Source organism: Alnus glutinosa, chromosome 7, assembly GCF_958979055.1.
Source record: "Alnus glutinosa chromosome 7, dhAlnGlut1.1, whole genome shotgun sequence".
NCBI classification, from domain to species: domain Eukaryota; kingdom Viridiplantae; phylum Streptophyta; class Magnoliopsida; order Fagales; family Betulaceae; genus Alnus; species Alnus glutinosa.
The window spans coordinates 25,242,131-25,267,500 of NC_084892.1; the positions used below are offsets into that span (position 1 = coordinate 25,242,131).

At 36.8% G+C, this 25,370-nt stretch overlaps 2 protein-coding genes across 4 annotated transcripts; one reads left to right on the forward strand and one right to left on the reverse strand.

The window, feature by feature from the left end:
* The first annotated feature begins 321 nt into the window (after window positions 1-321).
* On the forward strand, window positions 322-8,609 carry LOC133874203 (ultraviolet-B receptor UVR8-like). The gene is made up of 11 exons (XM_062312066.1): window positions 322-645; window positions 2,434-2,507; window positions 2,602-2,686; window positions 3,183-3,314; window positions 3,417-3,653; window positions 3,832-4,047; window positions 4,400-4,443; window positions 4,760-4,942; window positions 5,039-5,129; window positions 6,048-6,091; window positions 8,264-8,609. Exons 1-11 carry the CDS (start codon window positions 438-440, stop codon window positions 8,384-8,386), a joined length of 1,437 nt encoding a protein of 478 aa, XP_062168050.1. The 5' UTR covers window positions 322-437; the 3' UTR covers window positions 8,387-8,609.
* On the reverse strand, window positions 8,418-15,138 carry LOC133874201 (transcription factor EMB1444-like). 3 transcript variants are annotated; one of them, XM_062312064.1, is made up of 11 exons: window positions 14,958-15,136; window positions 14,186-14,765; window positions 13,117-13,323; window positions 12,597-12,678; window positions 12,438-12,479; window positions 12,214-12,273; window positions 10,599-11,828; window positions 10,375-10,476; window positions 9,139-9,285; window positions 8,915-9,040; window positions 8,418-8,728 (listed from the first exon to the last, which is right to left on the reverse strand). In XM_062312064.1, the coding sequence occupies exons 2-11, from the start codon at window positions 14,281-14,283 to the stop codon at window positions 8,639-8,641; spliced, it is 2,184 nt and encodes a 727-aa protein (XP_062168048.1). In that variant the 5' UTR covers window positions 14,284-14,765; window positions 14,958-15,136; the 3' UTR covers window positions 8,418-8,638. The 3 variants fall into 3 exon arrangements, with proteins under 3 accessions (XP_062168048.1, XP_062168047.1, XP_062168049.1); XM_062312063.1 differs by having other exon boundaries at window positions 12,585-12,678; window positions 14,958-15,135; XM_062312065.1 differs by lacking the exons at window positions 8,418-8,728; window positions 8,915-9,040; window positions 9,139-9,285 and adding an exon at window positions 9,564-9,756 and having other exon boundaries at window positions 12,585-12,678; window positions 14,958-15,138.
* Window positions 15,139-25,370: the final 10,232 nt, after the last annotated feature.

A 25,370-nucleotide genomic window follows, 5' to 3' on the forward strand; every position in this document is an offset into this window, starting at 1 on the left:
CCCACTACTTTTTGAGTTTTTTATTTTTTAAAAATAAATTAAGGTGATGGACCACATTGTCACATAAACAAGGTGGTAAAAAATTGTATATTACTATTAAAATATACATATAAATATATAATATTGAGTGTTAGGTCCACCGCATGTCGACCACTAAGCAAAACTCCAAACACCAGGAAAGCTCTTCAACTTCCAGAAGCTTTCCAGCACAACGTGGCTTCAAAAAACTAATCCCCCTCTGCGGCACCGATCGCTCCACGTGTCCTAGAAACCACGTGGGCGTCCGACGTGGCAGGCGCTATATCATTGTAAATGATAGGGAATCCTTTTTGAAAGTGACGGAATTTTTCTCAAGCGTCGCTCGGGTCTCTGCAAATCTCTTAGAGAGAGATTGATTCGTTGTCGTTTTGGGTTTTCTTTTCACAAAGAAGGTTACGATGAATGGAAGAGAAGGAGAAGAATGTGTGAAAAAGGAGGAATGCAAAGAAGCAGTGGTGTATATGTGGGGGTATATACCGGGGGCTTCGCCGGAGAAATCTCCGATTCTTTCTCCGTCTCCAGTACGGCTTCCGGATCCGTCTGGCGGTGAAGATTCGTGGAAGGATGTTTGCGGTGGTGGTTGTGGTTTCGCCATGGCCATCTCAGGTTGAATCTCCAACTCCGTTACGTTTCATATATCTTTGTTTTGGGTTAATTAAACTTTGCTTTGATTTGGGTTGAGTTCAAACAGTAAGATCCTCTAGAACTCATAGGATATCGTACGTAGAATTTCTTAAATTCCAACCATTGATTTCAAACGCTGGGTTGGTGAAATATAAGTACTGACTTGACAAAATTTTAATAATTTTGGGGTGAAATCAATGGTCGGGATTGAAGGAGGTCGAACCCCCTAAGAGTTTTTAGAGCATCTTGATGATCCGTGTTTCAGTGAAATGGTTAAAATTTGCATATTAAAATCACTGGGCTTGAAAGCATGGAGAGAAAATAGATAACAAGCTCGTTATAATATGAATACACTAATCTGGATAACGTTTAAACAACATATTAGAGTTTGATTTCCCCTTTTGTTTTCTAATTTGTGCACGTATTAGTGGAACTGTAAGTCCCACATCGGGTAATAATCACAATAATTAGTTATTAATATAACATTGTAGTTGGCCCAAAATCCAAGATGATGTTGGGCTTGTTTGGCGAGGACATGTACAGAACAGTAGTGGGTTGTTAGTTTTGGAATTAGTAAAAAGTAATAATATAATATAAAATAAAAAGAATTTGTATAAAAAAGTGAAAAAATTTTGTATTGTAGTGAATTTTTTTATTACTATTAAAATAAATAATTTCTGATGTGACATAAAAAGTGAAAAAAGTAGAAATGTTTTGATGTTGATTGGTGGAAGAAAATATAATAAAGTGAAAAAAAGAAAAAAAGTATGTGAACAGTAACAGCATTATGCTGTTCTGTTCTGGAGCTTGTCAAACAAGCCCGTTATCCTAACATTGTTGTTGCCCATATTGTTTCTGTGTAAAATAATTTCTGAAAAAACGATTTGCTTATTCTTAAGTGTTTGAAGCGGTGTAAAATATAGTAATGTTGAAAATGTTTTAAGTTGATTTAGGAAAATAAACCTGATACGAAAAATGGTTTATGCTTCTCAACGTAAACTATTTTTCGCCGCTGTCCCACACTCCACGCAGGGAATTGTGAGTAGGTCTCTTGTGGGGTCTACTTGTCTGACTGGGTCTTGGGTTGTTTGAACATTTGTCTGGATAGGTAGGCTCCATAAAAGCCCTCTCCCAATTGTCTAGCCAAATTGCAAACAATATGGGTGAGCAATTGTACTGGTTATCAATCTTACTCCTGAAGGCCTTTTATTCCCACACACTCTTTCTTTTCATCTTGTCTTTGCAGTCTCTCTCTTTCTTGCAACTCTTCAACTTATATGAAAATATAAAAAATATTCGGCAATATTTCTAAGACAAACGCTGAAAAATATTTTGGAATAATTTTCAGGTTTGCAAACAAACAAAGCCATTTATTTTCATTTTTTTTTCAGAGTTGAAAACAGTTTTCTTGAGTATTTTATGTCGAAACAAACGGGTCTATATTAAGAATTCAAATTCATTTGAGGGGTCGTTCAATTTGTTTTTGTATATTCTTCTATTCTCTTTTTCTTTCTAATGGGTGTGGATGTATGTCCGTGTTTTATAAAGGTACGGCATATATCCATTAAATTGTAAGTGTCTTTTCTCATAAACTGGCGCATGAAATTTCTAATTGAAACTATGTAACTGCAACGGAGTTTAGATGGTGTTGAGACATATTTGGGTTTCATTGGAGATTTAGTGATTTTTCTGTAGCTTGTATTTCTAGTTTTTCTTTGAAATGGTTATCATTCTGTTTTGAGTATGATGGTATGCTTATTGTGGAATCAGAGTCCGGGAAGCTCATAACGTGGGGCTCGACAGATGATGAGGGTCAAAGCCATTTGACTTCAGGGAAGCATGGGGTAATGCGGTGATCCTCTAATTAGTGAACTTCTTTCCTGATTTTTCTCTCTTGAATTGATTTTGCATCTTCTTTCAACTGCACACATTGTTAAGGAAACTCCCGAGCCTTTTCCTCTTCCAACTGAGGCTTCAGTGCTGAAGGCAGCTGCTGGATGGGCCCATTGTGTTTCAGTCACAGGTACTCTCCTACTCATACTACTTTGGAATCTGTAAATAGAAAGAAGAAATTTATCTTAAGAATTCATTTTGAAAGACAAGGGAAACGGCTAGATAGTGGCATACAGCTTTGTTGCCATTCTGCACTGATGGAGTTTTCTATAAATTTGTGGCCGATATCTCTCAAGAGAAGGCAGGCTCTGTATGGTGATCGAGAAAATAGAACATGGCAATCATATATGGGAAATTCCATTACTTTTGATTATGGGGTTATACTTTAGAAACAATTGTGTTTAAAATGTTAAACTGATAGTAAGCAGCTACCCTTTTTATTTTTGGATGACATTTTCCTTGGAAGGTGTTATAGATATACCAGCTTCAAGTAGCGGGTTTTTACATTCTTTGATAGTGGCTTGGAATCTTACGGGATTAATGCTGAACAGATTGTCTCGTCAATCTCATTTTTCAGTTCAAACACACATAGTGTTGCTAACGTCAAATTGTTTCTCAATATACAGAGAGAGGTGAAGTATACACATGGGGCTGGAAGGAGTGCATTCCCTCTGAAAAGATTTTGTGTGACTTGGTTATCAGGGGAAATTTCCAAAAGGATACACCTGAGAAACAAATTTCATTAGTAAATGACCAAGGTGAATTCTTTTTAATAAAAATCATTCGTATTGGATAAAGCAAATGGTAGCCCGTTTCAATCAATTCAAGAATTAAGTAATGAAGATTGCCATATTTTACAGTGAGCGCAAAGAATCAAGGCTCAAATTTGACTGGTGGGGCAATATCTCTCGTTGATGACAAAAGGATGGGAGATGAAACTGTGAAGCGAAGGAAATTATCGCCAGCTAAGCAAGAATCTGAGAGCTCAACAACTGGGGATGATTACTTCACAATATCACCTTGTCTGGTAAATTTGGGTGCTGGAGTGAGGATAACAGCTGTCGCTGCTGGTGGGCGCCATACGTTAATACTGTCAGGTAAATCCATTGTGTCTTGAATCACCAAAACCCATTCGCTCATAGTTTCAGGTGTAGTTGTCGGTTCCTTGTGGTCACACTATATAGTTTTGTAGGTTGTATGAAGTACGAAGCTATGGAAGATTTTTGATGTAAAGCAAGACACGTGATGCATCATATATTTACCAAAGTTTTTCAGATATGGGACAGGTGTGGGGTTGGGGCTATGGAGGCGAAGGGCAGCTAGGTTTGGGTAATCGGGTAAAGACGGTGGCTTCTCCTCACGTCATACCTTGCATTGAGCCATCTCCTTCAGGGGAAGGAAGCGTGAGTTCACCAACAGAAGTTTCTAAAGCTCTCGGAAGTTACGTGAAAGCAATTGCTTGTGGAGGCCGGCACAGTGCAGTAATAACAGGTCAGCATAGGTGGTTAGTTTTGTAGTGGTCATATAGCTGGACAACTTTTCTAGTTCTCTCCGACAATGATGACGAAATCACTGGTTTAGCTTCTCCTCCGAGGCCATGGCCTATTACCAGATACTTACTATGTAATATTCTACATGAATTCGGTGGAAATTATTAAGTGGTGCAAGTTAGTTGCATTTTTGGTTGGACTTCCCATTAGTCTCTTGACGTTGTTATTAACACAGTGTACCATCTGCATTCTCGGTTATATTGATTCGATGTCGTTGGTACACATGTTAAGTTATTATTTGATCGGCGTTTTTCTGACTTGATTTCTTCTCTTCCGGTCATTTTCAATCATAGATGCTGGAGCACTACTTACATTTGGCTGGGGACTTTACGGACAGGTGAGCTTACCGATGGCATTTTGCCTACCATGTAGAATGTCTGCATCAAAATATCTAACGAGGAAGTAGTACTTCTTGAAGAAAGGCCTTCATCTTGATTAGGCTCGGCAGAGTTGATTGGACGTTAAGAAATTGTGTATTACTGGAAGAATTCTTGCTTTGAACTTTAACTGGACAACCATCCTAGTTTTTGTGTTTCTGACCGTGCATTCACCTTCATCTTAATTTCCGTTTGTTCTTATTCTCAACATTCTCAACAAAGCATGATATCTGAAATATTGCTAGTGTTTTTCTTTTATGACATTTTTTGATTCAGTGTGGGCAAGGGAGTACAAATGACCAACTAAGGCCAACTTGTGTGTCTTCCTTATCGGGTACGCAAGTGGAAAGAGTTGCTGCTGGACTTTGGCATACCGTATGCATCACTATTGAAGGCTGTGTGTACGCTTTTGGTGGGAACCAATTTGGACAGTTGGGAACAGGTGCCGACGAGGCTGAGGTACATCCATTCTCTCTTTTTTTTAAGTCTTTCTCGAGGATCACCATTCAGAGGAATATTTAGTAATTAACTAAAGTAATACATTATCTGCTTCAGCATCTACCTAGGCTTTTGGATGCTCCGAGTCTCAAGAGCAAGCATGCCAAATTTGTATCTTGTGGGGCTCGTCACAGTGCCGTACTAACAGGTATGATTTTTCACCAAAAAAAAACAAAGAAAAAGAAAAAAGATAACATCTTCTAAATGTGGTAAATAAATATAAATAATTTAATTACAAATTGATGGTTAGGATTTCAAGAATTCTTTAGTAAAGTAGTCTAAAGAGTCTAGGGGATTTTATTAATTTCTCTTTTTGGATTTGAAACGATGTCATGCATAACACACTTGTATTTTTTTCCCTCTCTTCGAAAGGAAATCATCAAAGAAAAAACTTAGTTTTCTATTAAAAAAAAAAAGGCAAAAGATAAACCGTATCTTTTTACCCTGAATTTATAAGGTTATTTTCATTATACTTAGTCTCCACATGGTAAATCTTAAAAAACGAAAGCGAAGAATACAAATTTTTTAAAAATAAATTATAGAAAAGGAAAGGAAAGAGGTTGATGAAATTCGGAACTCCCTCGTCCCTTTTCCTTGCCCATAAGGTTAATGTTTCAAACATTGTATATACATGAGCAATATCAGGTGTGATATAACGTTTAATGGTGGAAATTGGAATAATATGAGATAACAATATGAATGTTAAGGGGTTTTTTTTTTTCCCCTCTAATTGAAATTGGGAAAGGGCTACATGGGAGGGGAATGTAAAGGTTAAATATAATAATAAAAAAAATATTTCTTATACACTTGCAATGACCCAGTTTGTATGTGTTAATTGTTCAAATTTAAAATTTATTGATACATTATAATTAACTTAATAGTTTATTGTAGAATTAAAATGTCCGTCTATCATAAAGAAAGAAAATTCCAGTTAATTTATTTAAGGCATCGTATAAATGTGTCCACTGGAGGCGATTCCAAACTGATTTATCACAGAATGTGAATTTAAACAAAGTCTGATGTTTACGAGTTCTTTTACTTTGGCATATGCTTGTGCTTCTTGAAGAGGACGGCCAACTATTCAGCTGGGGATGGAACAAGTACGGCCAGGTAACTTTTTGATTAAATAGTGAACTAAAAACCATGGAATAGTTTGCGTTTTAGTTGTGACGTGAGTATTTTTTTATTTTTTGGGATAACTTCACAAAAGGGTATCGAACTATACCGCGTTTTGACGGAAATGTACTGAACTAGCAAACCTCTCGAACCCGGGGTTTTAACTATCAAAATGAGTCCCAGAAGGGCATTCCGTCTGATTTCGGCATTAAATCTTCACAGAAGTGGAGTCATGTGACGTTCACGTGATTATTTTAACCCATTCTACCCGTGTTGCCCCTTAGCTCTTTCAAAAAAAAAAAAAAAACCATAAACCATGCCACCTTCAACCTCCACGTTGACGTTGTTGAATCTCCTCCATCCGTCTCATCCAAGTCTGGACGTCGTCCACAGTATCTGCCAAACTAGACCCATCCCCCGCATCATTCGTAACGACCAAGTAAGTTGAAGGAACAATGAGAAAAACACAGTTGAAGGAACAGCGTGTTGATAAACTGGAAAAATTATTTGAGGGACTTAGCAGCAAACCTGCTGGAATTCCTTTGGAAAAAGGAACGGATGATTATGGTTGGTGGAAGAGTTGAACATAACCAAGTCTCTTACACTCTGTTTTATGAAACTAAAACAGAGGAAGCTGAAAATTACAGTCAGATTTTTGTCTCAAATTCCTGTGCCCACTGTCAAATGGGTTGCTAACAGAAACAAGCCCATCAAGAATTCTTTTGGAATTCTAACCATATCCGAAGATGGCAATTTGGTAGTATTAGATGGGCAAAAGAAGATTCTTTGGTCATCAAGTTTAACAAATTCTGTTGTCAATTCGAGTACCCAGCTTTTAGATTCTGGAAACCTTATCTTGCATGGAAACACTACAGGGACAATCATATGGGAGAGTTTCTGGCATCCTTTTGAAAATTAGTACTAATGTTAGAACGAGTAAGAAAGTGCAGCTAACATCATGGAAAAATCCTTTTGATCCATCCCTTGGAAACTTCTCCGCCGGTATTGATGTTCGTAATCTTCCCGAATTTTTTGTTTGGAATGACGGTAGCCCATATTGGCGGAGCAGTCCATGGAACAGCCAGGTCTTTATTGGAGTACAGAAAATGAATTCTATATATCTTGATGGATTTAGTCTGTAGATGATAAAGAAGGAACATTCTATTTCACTTTTTCCTATCCGAACGAGTCTTTCCGAAAGGATTTTGTCTTGAACGCGCAAGGAAATCTACAGGAAAAATATTCCGACAATGGGGAGGATTGGGAGGTCGTGTGGTCAACTTTGGAGACTGAGTGCGATGTTTTATGGCAGGTGTGGGGGCATTTGGAAGCTGTAATTCAAAGAATTCACCAATTTGAAGTTGTTTACAGGGATTTGAGCCAAAGAATGTAGAGGAATGAAATAGAGGAAATTGGACTAGTGGATGTTGTACTTTCAGGTATTCTGCAGTTGAAGAAGGTTGCGCTGTTAGATTGGATTTTAACTGCTGCCATGGAATTTTCTCTGCTTTTATCTAGGTTCTGCTGCATGTCACCTTGGAGTTATTGATGGAGCACTCAGCAAAACGACGGTGACTGTGAGGAAGGTGAAAACGAAGGTGAATGCTAGCTGCGAAGACACGTGTCCCAGAAGGGGGCGTCGGCACCATGCGGCATTTTCCGTTCACTAAACCAATTTCGTTTGCCGGTCTCCTCCTGGCTGGTTCATCTCTATAACGTCGTCATGCATGTCGGTTCTTCCACTCCTCAAAGGACCGTTCAGAGCTTCTCTCCGGGTTGATGATGACGACAACAATCTGCATGTGTGTGTGGAGAGTGGGTCTAGCTTGAGGAGTTGTGTTTACATGCATGAAAGTGGGGCAAAACGGGCAAATGACATTAAAAAAGTCACGTGACTCCACTTCTGTGAGGATTTAACGCTGAAATCAAACGGAATGCCCTTTTGGGACTCATTTTGATAGTTAAAACTCCGGGTTCGAGAGGTTTGCTAGTTCAGTACCCTTCCGTCGAAACGCGATATAGTTAGATACTTTTTTGTGAAGTTTTTCCTTATTTTTTTTTTTTATTTATTTAATAAAGCAAAAAACTGTCCTAAAAATGTAAACAAACGGGCCCATGTTGGTGCCTAACCGTTGCATTCACCTGCGTCTTCTGGCTTGGTTGCAGCTCGGCCTGGGAGATTCCGGCAACCGAAACGTACCTTGTCAAGTTTCAATTGATGGTTGTCTGCCAAAAAATGTTGCATGCGGCTGGTGGCACACGCTACTGCTGGCCGAAAGACCCCTTTGAGCTGACAGTTTTTGTTAGGATAGCAAGTCGGTGTTCTTAACTACTAAATAGGGTTCTTTTTATAATGTATGATGTACGTACATAAAGGTCTTGTCATGCATGCACGTTTGCACGTTTTCATTCTTTTAGGGGGTAGTCCAACGTTAACAGAACACAAAGAAGTGCATGATGTTGTACACAAACAATAAATGATAAATCCTTGTAGTTGTAGTAGTGTTCGTTAGATCCGTGCCGTCTAATGCCATGAATGGTTCAACACTTGGTTGTGATCGGTTGACTTTTACGCTGCCAAAGAAGCATCAGACGCCAGAAAACATCCATCCTATGAAAGCCCTTTGGACCCTGCGCACATAGCAGACAACAGTGTATGAGAATAACCCTTGCGGTACTTTTGCATGATGGACGATTTGAAGATGGAAAATGATATGAATCTATTTCTGTTCACATTGGGTCTCACAAATTTAATGATTGTATGGAGATGGATATATAGAAGATGAATGTCTAGATGTCCTTCGAAGAAATTAGTACCTCAACAATGAAATGAGCCCAGGTATTGTTTGAATGACATTCGATTGTACCCTTCAAGATGGAGAGATCCAGATTTTGAATCACCTGGGCAATCTCCAAGAACAGCCCATGCTCATTGCATAGCATCTGCAATTTGATATAACTTAGAAATTAGCTAAAAAAATGTTGTTATTAAAGCAATGGGTTTGGATAAATTTTCTTTTAGGGTGATAATAAATAAAGACCTCTATCAGCATGTGACCAGGATATTCAAGATCTTCCACGAGTATGGGGCATAACTGAAGTTCGCTGCCCAATTCAAAAGCCATGCTAGTCCCGTTTTGACCACCATTTTTGGTTTCAAATGATCCACACTTGTCGTGGTTAGCCACCTGCATGGCATTTCAGTTCTGCTTGTTACTTCCAGGTATGCATAACAGTATAACTGATTTGATTACTAGCTTTGATTTTTCTAATTTCTGACAATTTGCAAATAAATTATATGGATATTAGTAAGTGTTTCACAAAGGATACTAATAATTGTTTAGAGAGAGAGAGAGAGAGAGAGAGAGAGAGAGACCTTAACCCTAAAAACTTAAGAGGCACGAAAGTTAGGAACTCAAACTACTTAAAAACCAACCACTAACATGCATGCTTTGAGAAAAATATTTTTCAAAGGCATAGGGTCAAAGTAGGTTAAAATTTTCATTAACATAATTTAGATAGTCAAAGTGGCTTTCCATACGTGCCCTAAGGCCCTTACTAAAGTTCAAACATAGAATAACAAAGGAGTATGTGAATGCAAATTTCTCCGTTATAAAGAGCCTAAACATCCCGGCCTCCTATCTTAGCCGCCTTAATTCCTGGGAAAATGGGAAAAACAAACAGTGAGCGAAAGGCTCAGCAAGTAACATTCTCTATCAATAATCATATAAACTTAGAAGGAAAATGCTTTAATTTCCAAATTTTCATCTCCAAAAGTGATGGTTACACATTTTTTTTAAAATAATAGATCTCATCCATAATTGATACAACATTTGAGAAAAAAAAAAAAAAAAAATTGGTAGGTGTAGCACTTCTCAACTTAGAATGTGTAGAGGGTACTCTTTCCTTTAATAAAACTCATTTCTTTACATAGAAACTTTCTTTAAGAAGGCACGATGACCCAAAAACATTCAAATCATAGATAACATAGAGTATTAGATTTCGTAAATAGGCATTTTAATATATCAATATAAAATGTTTATGGAATTTCATAACTTGTATTGAAAGCATTTAATGGAAACGTACAATACTTGCATAGTAGTAAATGATAACATTTGAAAGGGGTAGGTAATACTAATTACTTTATTATAAAACAATAAGCTGAAGCATAGTTAAACATTGGAAGTAATTTATCACAATTGCATAATTGGGAAGAAGTACTCGCAGCATTTATAACTTAATTTGGAAGGGGTAAGGAATGAGCAGACTTCACATACCGTTCGATTCGCCAATATCCTCAATTTTTCGGCCTGCTCAGTAACGCTTCTTAAATGCAGCATATGCTTTACGGCTCGCTCTAAGAGACCATCAATGCTACACTGAATTTACATTAAATAAAAAATAAAAATAAAAACAGTGGACACTTAAAACAGGTTGGGAAAAGAAACAAGTAATTTACCAATGTGAAGGACCACAAATCCTATCCCAAGACTGCACTCACCTTTGCACCATCTGGGACTAGTTGTCGGAGCTCCTTGAGCCGATCCTGGATCATTTGTCTATCCCTCGGTTTTGTCCTTCGGTTTTCATCAACTCTGGCTCGTCTTTTGCTAACGTTGGACCACTTGGTTCCCTTCCTAGGCTGCGTAGAGCCATTGAGTTTTTCTTGCTGCTTTTTATCAATCAATGTACTCATATTATTGAGAGAAACTGAATCAGTCAAGCCACTTCTGTCCCCGGAAACCAACGGTGACCTGAAATGTCTCCATGGAGCTGAATCATCATTCATTAAGGCACTTGCTTCAGACTGTCCTCGTGACTGGAAGGAATCAGCACATTGTCCTGACAAGGTTGTAGCTGATCTAACACTATTAGATCTATTAGTTACACTATCATCTAAATAGCTAGATACACTGGCAACTATAGATTGCAAGAGATAATCCGCATCGTCGCCTTTGGAAAACCATGATGACTCAGTGCCATTAAAGAGATCTAAATTGCGGATTAAACTTGAGCTGCGACATGAATCCTCAACTGAGAAAGATGAGTCACAAAGGTATTCATTGGTGTGTTTCTGAAAAGCTGGTCCAAGTACTTCATGTAGCTCAGAATCTACGGGAAAGCTAGAGAAACTGCCGACACTTTTATGACATGTATCATTAGCACTTGTGTCTCCAAACGGCTGTTCTGTTGTGAATCCTGTAGAGAAAGGATTGACTCCATAGGAAGGTTCTTCAAATTCCCCCATCTTGTAGTTGTTCAATTGAGCATAAGCCTGTGATTTATCCAGACAGGACAATCCAAACAACTTAGTCTCTAACATATCCATCTGGATGCCATTTATAGATTGGCGCAGAGCAGTTGGTCTGCCAATGGGGTAATTTGGTGGAACACCAATCAGATTTTTACTTGCACCACCAATAATTCCTGGAAGATCTGTTCCAGATACCTGAATTGCATCTTGAACTGTTGATGCTGGCACAACTTCATTTAAAGTTGACAATTTGTTTTTATTAGGTCTAATGCAGTCAAAAGCCTTCAAATCAGCTTTCAGCTGGCTTATGGTTATAGCTGAGGGCTCATCTAATTTCTCTAGGATAAGGGACTGCAGTGATGATGCTTGAGCTAAAATATCCCCGTTTGAGGTGACAGGTATATTAATCCCTGCAACATTGTGAAGGGTGTTGAATCTATCTCTGACATATGCAACCATGGCCAGATCTTCAGCAACCTGAAATCTTGATAGGAGAAGAAAGCCACACATAAGATGACTACTGGAAAAACAACAAGAATGCATAAGATCTACACATACGCACAGAGGAGAGAGGGAGAAGATTGCTGAAGCATGTGCAAAAGTCTTTTCCTTTTTTCTTTTATAGGGAAGGTTACAAATAAAAGTAACCTATCACAACAGCAGAAAAGTTGTTACAACTCTAAAAGGCAGTTCAATCGGCTAGGGACCATGCCTTGTGAAGTGAAGGTCACTAATTCAAATCTCTCTTTTAAGACCAACTACTTAATAAAAAAAAAAACAGCAGAAAAGTTGATGCTAGAGTGCCTTTTAAAATCAGAGAACTATCATTATAGGCAACACATTAAGGTGAGAAATTGCGCACCCATTCCGATGAGCCTAGCTGTAGAACTCCATGTGGAAGTACAGGTACCAGCAAAATAGTCTGCACAATGCAAATAAATTGAATAATCTACTCATCAATCATTTGAAGAAAAAAAATAATAAGTGATGTTGGAGCCAGCCAAAATTGCGACTTTGCCTAATGTGTACAATACTCAAATCTGTGCAGATGATGAGTTGGTATGGAATAATTCAGAATGAAGTTACCTTGATACCTGCTGCAAATTGAAGTACCCATTCATCTGGACACTGTTAACAAAAAAAAAAAATTGCAGTGGTGAGGTCTTCTGTCCGGTACTTGCAGAATTATCAATAGCTTCTTTCTTAAATTAACTATCACAATTAGAATCTCACCTCAGGAACTACCTTAGAGTTGAATTCGATAGTAAAATTATTTTCAGAGAGAACCCAGCGATGGCTCCCTGTATATGCAACTTCACCGACAACCCTGATAAATTTCAGAAATCCAGGATCAGTCCCCATTACTTACCAAACTCAAAGCCTCATATAAAAGAACCTCCCTTGTGAGCATACTGTTTAGGGGTGTCACTTTATAACATGTTGCACAATGAGAGAGAGAGAGAGAGAGATTTGCAAGACCATAAGATTAGGACTAGTATGTCGTGCGTAACCACAAAGTTTAAGGCATGGTAGCAGGAGTAAAGGATAAAAACCAAAGGAAATTGCCTTCAAAATCAAATTAATAAGACTTCATCCAAAAACCTCCGCTCAAGAAGCATTAATCAATCAAAATATACATGGATACTTAATCTCATATTTCTGAAGACAAATTTGTATAGATATATGCATGCAATTCCATTGGAGAGCAAAGACAAGTAAGTAGTACACAGTTCTGTAATGATAAGGGTAAAGCACAAGATAGTACCCCTCTCCCAAGGCATACTGACGACATGACATATCAGCTACCGCTAGTCCAATTGGATATCCCCGTCCACCACCATCCCGTTCATTTGTTTCACAACTTGAAGAATATATCTCATTCACATCTTCAAGGTGAATGTCATCTGATATATTGTCCAGAGATTCTCTCGGTTTTGGATAATCACAATACCCATCTTCCCAGGTCAAAATCCTGAAATATCAAGGAAAGTAACATCATACTGGAGGCATCAACTAGATTCCTATTCAATAACATACCCAAAACGCTCGTTTGTAAACAACTTATAATTTTAGGAAGAATACAAAATAGAAGTAATAGATAAGCAACAAACTAGTATTTGATTTATAGTACTTTTGTCAAAAAACCAGAAACTGTCTCACGTAATTTTCTCATCTTCAAGTTATCAGCAAAAGGACGTCTTACAGACCTTATGTCACTCAAACAAATGACTAAATAATTTGATCCATTTCAGACGCTTATCCAACATGATGATGCTAAACGATTTAATGCTGCACTGCGAAGCCAACCACAACGAATTCTGTATACTAAGAAATGGGTCCACAAGGACCACGTGTTCAAATGATTGAGGCATTTGGAGAAATAATCATGAATTAGTGTCTTTTTTGTTTACCGGTTTAAAAAACATGCGGTTTGAAAAAATAGTGATTTTATCACGTAATTAATGAAAACATGATTTTTAAAAAGTTAGTGTTTCGTAAAATCGTAATTCGGCCGTTAAAATTGCATTTGAAAACGTGAAAAATTCCTTGATTTAAAACCGCTATTTTTTTCAAACACACTCCCAAACATATCAAATTTTGGCGATTTGGTTTAAAAAATACTTTTGGCCTGCGAAATAGCATGACTAAACAGACTCTTAATGAAAGTCCACTGGGCTAGTCACAACTAGCTCCATCCTTCTCAAAGCGTGAAAACTGAAAACCCTTCCTCATGCCCCTTAATTATTCCACCCATTGAAAACCCTTGATTACCATTTACCACCCAGTTTAAAAAACCCACCCTTATAGAGATAAGTAGCTGAAGAACAACTTACATCGGGCTCTGGTGCTTAAGCTTCCAAAAAACTGCATATTTCCAAAGCGAATTGCTGCAAAGGCTCTTCAATAACAGCCTCAAAGCAGTAGTCCCCATTACTTGACTCTCAAGAAAATCACAAAGCTCTAGTAATACCAAAAAGAACACTCAACCAAATTATCCCAAAAGAAAACCCTTCCTAACTCCCCCGATATGAACCTCGTCCCGCTTGTTTTATCCGCAAACCCGCTCTTCGTTTGATCGGAGGACCTGTTGACCCAATAAGCAAAAAGCCCATCGCGAAGAACTCCCCCGCTCACTCTCACGTACAGATCAAGAACTAGAAATCGTAGGGATTGCTACTTTTACAACAATTGGAAAAGGGTAACAACAATTTCCTGGACTTTTTGGCACGAGTACGCCATGAAATTCGTGAGGATTTTGGACGAAGAAGACAAAAGGATGACGAAGAAACAGAGTCTGATTATTCGGAAATTACACCTTACACAAGCTAAACCTTCGATTCCACTATAGCACGAAGTATCTGGTACAACCAGGGCTGAAGCACGTTTTGCAATCCACTTTCTCTGCTCTGCTCACTAAGCCAAAATGAAACAACCAAAATCAGCCCCTAAAACATAATTTAAGAAACAAAAGGCTGAGAATAATTCCGCTCTACCAAACCTAGTACAACAACGTAACGGCTTGGTAACACTCGAGTGTTTTCCACTTGTTTTCTCGGCAACCAAACAAAAGTTTAATGATTATAGATTAGTTTAATTGGTTCTTACCTTGTACTATTACAGAAACTGAATGTCAAATCAGAGATATTGACGATGTTCAATTTCGTCCGATTCCATGTCTCTTTCTTTTCTCTGTAGAAATGGATGTGATCCGAGGAAAGGAAGACTATGAGTGCCAAATTGGCGTGTATTTATGAGTGCCAAATCGGCGTTTCCCACTCCAAACAATGCTTTAACCAACTTTACACGGCTGCCTTTATATATTATCCCCGCCACCGGTAACCGGTCAAATCATAACCGCTCTCTCTCTCTCTCTGTCCGCGGATTTCAAAATGTTTCAAAGTCCGATTTTATAAATCGCTCGGGTGTAGTGGAATTCCGGGCCCACTAACTTGTTCAAATCTAGAGCGAAATATGGGCATGTCGAATAGACACGAAGCTGTAGCGCGTGGGGGAAATCCGTACGCGCTTCGTTCTCCCATCAACAGATTAATTACATTTCGTCGGGGGAGGGAGGCTTTTCGCCTCCTTCCTCTCGGTCTTTTGTTCTCTAAGCTCTTGCTTTGAAAATTTTTGTCCCTTTTTGGCTTCACCAGTGGAGTTGATTTTTCTCCCTACCATTAGGGTAGGGAGTTTAGTTCCCCCGAACTTGGTTTCGGTGGTGTTGTTGTTCTTCCGACTCTTCGGGGTTGGGAAGTTTTTTTTCTGCTTTCTTTTGGTTTTTCTTTTCTGTTTTCCGGAATGAAACTTCCTGTGTGTTGTTGGTTTGGTTTCGGTTGTTTTCTTGAGTTCTCGGTGGCTTTCGTTTTCTCTAGCTGTGTTTTTTCTGTTTTATTTTTGAGTGCCAGATCTGTGCGTTTCCACCGGTGTTATCCTGTCACGCGCTCCGCAGCCACTTCCGCCGTCGTCCTCTGGTCTGATTGTCACAATCGGAGGTCGCGTCGTTATTCCCTGACCGGCGCGTGGCTTGCACGCACTGGGAACTTGGTTCCTGGTTTGGCGCGTGAGAGCTGTGCTTCGCTCCTCCGACCTTCCTTGTGGCTGTTTGGTGGTGGTCCGTGGTGGTTGGGTGTTGCTGGAGTCTCGGGATATGGCGCGTGTGTCGCACGCGCCGACTCAGGCAGTGACTGGCCCTTTCCGGCGATGGTAGTGGAGTTTTTTGTTTTGGATTGTATATTCTTTGTCTTTTCACAGTGTATCTTTGCAATTGGCTAATATTGTATGGCTTTTAAGTGGCTTTATGCTAGACCAGGCCTCTTCTCTTTAGTTGGGTTGTGCTTCATTGTATTGTGAGATCCAATTTGTATGTTTATATAATATTAGACTGTTGTAATTGATAGCTGCTTTAAGTCAGGGTTTCCCCTGACTTTGTGGGTAGAGATTCTTTATCTCTACTCACTGTCATGGCCTTCGGCCTGTGTTTCCGCCTTTAGGGCGGTGTTAACACCTTCTATTGTATTTATGTAAACGACCTTTTGGTCTCTTGAAATCTTGTGTAATCCCTTTTGGGACTTTTATCAAGCAATGAAGGTGAAGTTTACTGTTAAAAAAAATAAAAAAAATAAAAAATAAAAAAAAAAAAAAAAAAAAACAGATTAAGTACATGGCTCCAGGATCCCCGTACTCCCATTTTCATTTTTCACTCATACGGCCATACGGGGAGCCATGTTGGGCAAATCAGCCCCGTCATTTAATGGTTAATTTATTCAAAAATATTTTCAATGAAAGATTTCTTTAAAAATAATTTTTGGTGTTTGACTCATACGAAAAAATTATCAACAAGAAAAAATTACTGGTGACAAGATTCCGTCATTAATCTGTAGGATTCCGATCACTTTTACAGAATTTCAGCTACCGTTGCTGGACTCCGACCAGGCCATTTGTGCCGGATTTCGGTAAACTGACCGGATTCCGACCATACTAGCCAGATTCCGATCAATTTCGTCAGAAACTAATTTGGTTGAATTCTGATGAACGTGGCCGGAATCTAACAATTTGTGCCAGATTTTAGCCAACTAACTGCAATCTGGTGATCGGATACCAAAACTAGAGGTCCTTGGGCCGTAGATTTGTGCTATCAACAAACTCCAATGCCCGGGGTAATGGATTCTCACAAACGTGCTTACAAGAATGAATATGTTTTTACGGTCAAACTAAAAATGATTTTCGTTGACTATCATTTTCGGTTGAACTAAAAACCAAAAAATACAGAAAATATTTTCCAAACAATAATTTACGCCGAAATAAATGGAGCATTATATTTAAATTCTACAAGTCTAATGGCAAATTTACCTATTTACTATACAAAAATGGGTAAAAGGATGGATTAGAGAATGATTTTTATCATTTCTCTTGACAAATCGTTCTTATTTTTTGTTTTCTTAGCATAGTAATAAAAATTGATTATTGTGATATAAATGTAAAAAAAGTTTTGAATTTTTTGTGAGTGAAAAGTGAAGAAAATTATTTGATAATATGTTGAAAGAAGTTTGACTTTTTTTTTAGATAAAATATAGTGGGTTGCCAACCAGGACCAAATTTGTATCTCAAAATTTAAATTTAATTATCATTTATCCAATTTTTACTCTTTTTTCATCCACTCTCACTAGGGCTAGGCAAAATCACCCCAAACTCGCCTGAGCTGACGTGAGCCTCCTACTCGACTCTCGACAAGCTTGGACTAAGGCACATGCCGATCCGACGATCACTTTGCGTTGATCTCACTATTGTCGCATCGTTTCCTTGTGTTAATCTACGTACCGCTTCCTTTTGCACAAGGGTCAACTACGGGCGAGGCTAGTGTCCCCGATAGTTCATCCTCCAAGAAGACATTCTCTCATATCACAAAATCCACAACCCAAACAAGATCACACTCAATCATGAATTGAAGTAGAATGTGTTTGTAGGTGTGTTCGATTAGGGGGAATAAGTTGGACGAGAGGAGGTTCTCAATGTACACGGAGAGACAAAGAAGAGATCAGTGGGGAGGACATGGCAATGTGGGTGGAGGCACTGAGGGCGACGAAAGAGAAGTTCTTGTGGGTGTCAAATGCGAAGCCCGGCCAACAATAAACCTGATTCCAACCCGACCCGAGATTTTTGACTCTGCACGGAAATTCACAATTACTCGGGATAGGCTAGGAATCAATATTATGATTCCAACCACCCCTAGTCGGAATTGGAATACACAACTTCTCCTTCTCATGCTCCTTTTCACTTCTTCACTTTTCAAAGACAAGTCCACTGTTGAAACAATTTTTTCAACGCCTGACCGGTGACGGGCAACTTACAAAATAGAGAAAATTGACACTGAAATTCTTTAACCCCGAAGAATTAGAGACACTCGAATGCTTAAGTTAGTACGTATATTGTTTTACAAAATAGCTAAATGAGAAAAGTTTAGAAAGAGAGAGAGAGAACTAGAAAGCATATCAGAGCCCGATTCCCATCTTTGGAGAAAGTGCACTATTTTAACGTGAGAAGTTTATAAATATGGTCTCAATATGGGAACTCGAGGCTCACTTTCTCTTACCACTTCAAGTCTTCGACACCCATGTCACGCCATTGTCGACATGCACGCTGATCTATTTCTCTCTCTCTCTCTGTGGATCTTAGATTTGTTTTTTATTTTGTGAATAATCGATCTACAGTTTTGTGGATAATCTTAGATCTATGTGAATCATCTTAAAATGTTTTCTCTGTGTCACACTTGGTTTTGTCTTACTTGCTGTAATTCACTTTTTTCTCATTCAAGTTTGAAATATATATATCTTGCAAAATTAAAAAACGTTACATGTTATTTTTGTTTATTTCTTGTTGTAATTCACTTTTTTCACCTTCATGCTATTTGTTACCTAAATAACCAAGTTTGTTGGTCTACATTTTATAGATGTTCCAGCTTGAGATGATTATTATTTAATTTATCTTTTAAAATCCTACGGTTAACAAGGGAAAAAGAATTATCCACTCATTCGGGGCGGAGATGAGCGAATTCTAACCCATATATGTGGACGGGCATGCAAATAGTGAAACCACCCTCCGTTGGGGGCGAATACGGGATTGGGATAAGATTAAACTCTGCCCATAAGGGGCGGTGCTCAGCCCTAGATACAAGCCTAAATCTCATGGATGAAGTAATTTTTCTCATTTAGAAAACTAATTAAGAAATTAGGTATTTTAATAATTATAAATATAATAGTAATGGTGGTAGCAAAACTTGATACTCATGGTGGTGGTCTCAGGTCTGGCATCATAGAGTTGGTTGTGATGGTAATTAATTAATGCTAACAATGGTGATAGTGATGGTGGCAAGTAGTGATGAAAGAGCAAATGGCAATGATAAATGATAATAGGTTTTGGTAACTCCTATGGGGATGGGTAATAGTGGTAATAGTGATAGTTATATATAGTTGCTGGAAACAAAAATATTGGTAATAATATTATCGAGAGTAATGGTGCTAGTATGAGAGAATAGTAATTTGTACAATAGAACATTCTCTACGGATTTCGAAATTGAGATTTGGATAGTTAAAAATCCTTAAGTTCGAAATTAATTTTGAAATGACTCTTATATATTAATCGAGATAAGGAAAATCAAAAATAGAAATTTACTAATACTATCATTTGATTCTCTTTTTCCTTTGTTAAAGTATAAAATAAAAATGAAATAATTTTAATGAGAGAGAGAGAGAGAGAGAGAGATTTGAGATGATAGAGGCTTAGGTCCACTATTAATCTAATGCCTACTAGCTAGGCTACATTTTGATCTTATTGACTTTAGTATAATGTGTTAGAAGACGTCATATTTATAGACTACGTATATGATGTAAGCCATACAAAGCAAACCTCGTAAATATGGTGAGAAATCATAAATGCATGAATATTGAAATCCTTGCAAACATATAATAAATTCATATGAATTCTAACATCCCCTCAAATTCAACATATAAGCTTGAGTTTGAAAGGAAAAATAATTGAAAAACCTTTTTTACTTTATTATTTGTAATCAGTCTTCTTCCTTATTACGCAGGCAAAGTTTTAATTTATACCTTTGCTTATTTTAGTCAATGTAGTAGCTGGTATTATGCTGACAGAAGGGAAAAAGGGTTTAATTTCTAAAAGCTGGTATACTATCAGTTTCATCTGCTTATATATATATATATATATATATTTGAAATAAAGCTAATATATACTTTCATTATAAATTATAAATTAAAGGAAGTGACGACATATTGTTGGCAAATACAATATCTCTAATAAAACTAGGAAACTCTTCAATCTAAACTTATTCAATAAAGATTGACGGACCGCTGCAATATTTGCAAGACAATTAGTTGCCGAATTTGCTTCTCTTTTAACATGTACAATATCTCATGCATGACTACATCTTCAATTAATTGCTCATATCGACTCCAACTGCTACTTCAACTCTTCAAGGCTTTCACTATCTGCAGTTCATCTCCTTTCGCCGTACCATGCTCATTGCGAATAGGGTTCGTCACCCGTCTAAATACAAATGGACAACATGAAAATGCTTTTCCTCGGTTTTCTTCTTATTATAATTAGTACTGTTCGTTGTTTTTGCTGTACCAGTACCTCACATGGTTGAAAAGATAACTGAATTATGCAGAAGCAGTGATGCATATGATTACGTCCTACCTTATACTTTTGTCGATCACCAAACACTGAATATAATTTCTATTTTTTTTTTCTTTTGACAAGTACGTACCAAAAACATGGCAGAAGTTTCTATTCATTTGAATGCAGTTTATAGCCATAGAGCGAAACCCTATTATATATATGCTGCTATATATCTCACCGGCATAGATATTGGCAACCGTATATAAATACTAAAACGTCAACGTAATCTGAATATGACCTGAAAGGATTTTGGAAACAAATTTACTTAATCTGGCTCATTTTGGCCCTAGGCCGGTGTCAATATGTGAATATAGTAGATAACTTTTGACAAAATGAAAGAGAAAGTTAGGCCAATGTCCCTTTTGGAAGATTAAGTAATCATATCAAATTATCAATATTCCAACTAGTAATTATGGTTGGGATACTGGCGCTGCTGCATGCTATTAGAATGTGGAAAAGGCAACCCGAGGAATGAAACCTTGAAGGATAAAGTTTATAAAAATTTAGTGTCGTTTGAGCTCAAGCAACTTTAATTCGCATTGTTTGAACAATAAATGATGCTATTATGAATTCTCGACCCTATGTTTAATGCCGTTTAGCAAACGGTGCTAAACGAATAGTATCATATTTTTTTGCCATTAAAGATACTATTCAAGCGATACTAAAATACGATTTTATTTTATTTTTTTAGTGAAGGAAACCGTGAAAATCCTTCTTTAATTTTAATTTTTTATTTTTTGTATGGGGCCATAAATCAATTTATTTACAAAGTGATAATTAATTAAAGGAGATAAAGTTAAAGTTTAACAAGATATTCACATGGGTACGTACGTACTGTTGCTTTATCGAGCTCTCAATACTCATAGTACTGAAAGTTGCAAGCTTTCAAAGAGAAGATAATAATGCCTCTCGGTCCAATGATTTTTCTTTCTCTTTCTTTTCTTTTTTTTTTTTGTTTTTTTTTCTTTGATCTGGAGTCCTGACGCATCCTTTCTGGAGTCTTTCTTTCTTCGTGCTTTATTTCTAAAACGAAGCTTTGGTTGAAGATTTGATATGATACGTTGAAACAGATGAATTTCCATCGATCTACACAATTGCTTACATCAACTCGATTAATATATATATATATATATACATAGACTATATATGATCTTTATCCATTAATTAACGGACAAATCGAAGATAATATTTTAAAAGATAGCAATTTAAATTGTTGTTTCCCAAAGGTGGCCACAGACAATCCGCTGTAGTAATAATCTATTTTGGAAAATGCTTGTCCTTGACACTCTCTCTCTCTCTCTCTCTCTCTCTCTCTCTCTCTCTCTCTCTCTCTCTCTATATATATATATATATATATTGAAACTCTGCATTTTAGAAATGTTAAAATATATGGAAGAAATAGTTTCCGTGTATAGCCGCGCGCGCTAACTTCAACTATACATAATATTAATGGTTGACTTCAACGACAATACTTTATAATTCGTAGGTTTAATTGATTCTCTCTCCCTTCAATTCCCTTCGTAATCATCCTCTAATGAATTTAGCAATGTTTTTTGCAACTTATTCTTACCATTTAAATATTACGGCAGTCTTTTTCTCTTCTGATTGCTCAAGACTATAAGAACAGAAAAAATGGTGCTAGACTCCTAGCTAGGGGTACCACAATGCCTAGCTTTTACAACCTATGTGTTAGTTTATAATATTGGTAAAATAATTAGGAAAAAATTCATACTTAGCCTTTAGGTTGTTATTTAATTTGAATTTAGTTTTTAAGTTTCTAATTTTGAATAATATGATATTAGGTTTTGTCCATTTAAATAGTTCACTTTATCATTTTTTCGTCAAAATGAATTGTTTGTCATATATCACTTGTGTCTCAATTGACACACTAGAATACATATCAATACCTAATATCAATGTCATATTATTAAGCGTCAAGTCATCCAAAAAAACAAAAAACAAAAAACAAAAAAACAAACAAAATACCCCAACTCTAAAAACAAAAACCATCAATCTTTTTTGTTATCTTAATCTTCTAGATTTATAGCATTAAAGAAAAAACCATTAACTTTGACACTGATATAGACACTAGCGTGTCAAATGAGACACGTACACATGACAAATAGAAAATCGTTAACTTTGACGGCAAAGTGATAGAGGGACCAATTTAAAATTTAAGTAAAACTTAAGGACCTAATTCTTAAAATTGATAACTCAATGACTAAATTCAAATGAGATGAACACTTAAGGGTTAAATATGATTTTTTTCTAAATAATTAAGTAAAAAAATTTGGCTTATCAATTTAATTCATTAGTAATTGACTTATCAACTATACACTCTTAATTATTTTATCAATTATAAATTGTTACATGAGTTTATAAATGCCATTTTAGTAAAAGTTAAGGTCTCAAAAGCATTTTCCTTTCTAAAAGAACTTGATATAGGTATAATAATTCAATTTGTGGTGTTCTAATTTCCAAAGGCCGGTGGACATAAAATTTGTAGTACTAATCTATTTCAGGCGTTTCTGACATCCTTAGTTTGTGTGATGGATTGAAACTCCACATTTTAGAAGTACTATATATGAAAATGAAGAAATAGTTTTCATATATAACCGCTGACTTTTACAACTATAGTTTTTATCGTTGACTTCAACTGCAATAGTACTTTTTAGTTCATAGTTTTGATTGAAAAATGATCATTACCTTCAATATTCATAGGTTTATAATTATAGTTTATAGTTTTGATTTGTTCAAAAAAAAAATCATAGGTTTGACTTCTTCTCCCTTGAATTCCCTTCAATATTCATAATCACCTCGAATGATTTTAGCAATTAATATTTTTTTTGGAAGTTATTATACCATTTTAATTGCCCTTGATTACAATAAAAACATTGTAAATTTGACCAAAAAAAAAGGGGATCGATCAGAACCATTTGATGGACTAATCCCAGTACTATTACCAAAAGTGGGATGGAAGCAGCCGGAGTTTGGATTAATTAGATATATAATTGAGAGCTAGAGAAAAAGAAAACCTAATTAGAAACAATTGTGACGTGGATTTGACTATGTGGCTAATGACATTTCTAATTAAATTTCTAAGCCGCCAGATAGGTGACGAATTTTTATATTGCATTGGTAGGTTTACGTTGACATCTTTTAAAGAACGTACAATAATTTTGCCGACATAGTTTAAAGAATAAAAATGTAGCAATTAATGGAGGTGGTGACCATTAGTTTTCAGCCGCCTAGCCATTTGATATTGTGGAGTAATGTTTTGCATGACCAGAAAGTGCATCATTTTTGTATTTTTTTTTTTTTTTAATATTTGATGTGAAAAAAATAATATAAAAAAAAATTGAGAAAGTTTTGCATGAAAAATGTGAAAATTACTTGCAACATTATGTGAGTGAAAATGATCCAAAAAAAATCTCTTCTTTCTTCTGTTTATTCAAATTCTTTTGCTTGTTATCTTCGGGTGGTTTTCTTGAGACTTCATCCTTAGCTTCAATATCCATTGATTAATTACTTAAACCAAAAAAAAAAAAAAAAAAAAAATTGTTGCTCAATTTTAACTCATATGGTTACTCGGGCCTTACTCCCTGTTTGAAGTTCTCGTGTGTGCCCTTATTATAAAATGCAAAAATAGACAAAAATTTGCTTCATTAATTCTTGAAGTAGTTGAGAGCAAGTACCGTATCAAAGAGTAAATTAAGCTCATCAATGGGTTACCTGGATTAATATATACTAACATTCATACAACCTGGGTCCTGGACTAGAGCGTAAATGGAGCTGAGCTAATTGGTAGGGAAGGGCAAAGAGGTGGCCTAGTGGTTAAAGCTTGAGACTTTTAGGGAATATAATCTCTTGAGGTCTCGAATTAGAAATTCAACTAGGTGCTACTTTTTTTGGGGGGCCAGTCATCCGGACATACCCTATGTTTAAAGGTTCTATTCGTACAGTAGCGTCAGAGATTATTCGGTAAATCTTAACTGGACATTTACGCTTGGAAGCCTACTACTACTACTGCTGTATGTGAGACAAGTAACACGAGTTACTATTCGGCTATTAAAAATAAAAATAAAAATTGCTAGAAAGAAACCAAGAAAGCGAAGGGCCAAGGTCCCAAAGACGGAAAGATGGGGGAAGGGGACAGTAATGTTTGTGTCGCGTACGGATGGGGGACCTCTCATTGGTAGGAGAAAGTGAACGGGAGGGAAGGATGGGGGTTGGGACAAAAGGTGGAGTGCAACTCAAGGCACAGACCAAAAGAGAATTCGACAGAGAAAGGCACTCGACCAGTGCCCCTACGTCACTGTTCCCAGAACCAGACCAGTTTTTGCAGGTCCTTCAGAGATCTCCTTTACAAAGATGCACGCGCATTTTCCTTGCCCATACACGCGCTGGCTGCGGATAGGCCCGAACCATCCAAGCTCAGAAATGGCCTTAAAAAGAGCAGATTAGGCAGGCCAAGGCCCTCACTCCTCCTTAATAGTGTTATAGTTTGTGATTGCATGCCATGTTTCAATTGTGTCGAGATATATATATATATAAGATTATATATATAGGTCAATTAAAATTCAATCTATTTAATTAAATGAGTCAAATTATTCAACTATAACTCTCTTAATTTATATTATGTTCGAGTCGGCTTTACAAGTAATGTCAAAATTTGTTTGTCATTATGTCTTGTGTCAAAACATAAGTATAAGACTATATAAACTAACTATAATCCGACCCATTTAATTAAACAATTCAAATTCAGCAATTTTAATATTTTAATTTCGTGTCAAATTCATGGCCGTGTCAAAAATAAGAATT

What these genes read in the sequence shown, in the direction of transcription:
- LOC133874203 (XM_062312066.1), top strand. Translation starts at nt 438, where the DNA reads ATGAATGGAAGAGAAGGAGAAGAATGTGTGAAAAAGGAGGAATGCAAA. An exon ending in CCATACGTTAATACTGTCAG is followed by an intron (nt 3,654 to 3,831) that starts GTAAATCCATTG and finishes AAAGTTTTTCAG; the next exon opens with ATATGGGACAGGTGTGGGGT. An exon ending in GCACAGTGCAGTAATAACAG is followed by an intron (nt 4,048 to 4,399) that starts GTCAGCATAGGT and finishes TTTCAATCATAG; the next exon opens with ATGCTGGAGCACTACTTACA.
- LOC133874201 (XM_062312063.1), bottom strand. Translation starts at nt 14,283, where the DNA reads ATGGGGACTACTGCTTTGAGGCTGTTATTGAAGAGCCTTTGCAGCAAT. An exon ending in AATTTGCAGCAGGTATCAAG is followed by an intron (nt 12,274 to 12,437) that starts GTAACTTCATTC and finishes TGCATTGTGCAG; the next exon opens with ACTATTTTGCTGGTACCTGT. An exon ending in TAGTCCCAGATGGTGCAAAG is followed by an intron (nt 10,477 to 10,598) that starts GTGAGTGCAGTC and finishes ATGTAAATTCAG; the next exon opens with TGTAGCATTGATGGTCTCTT.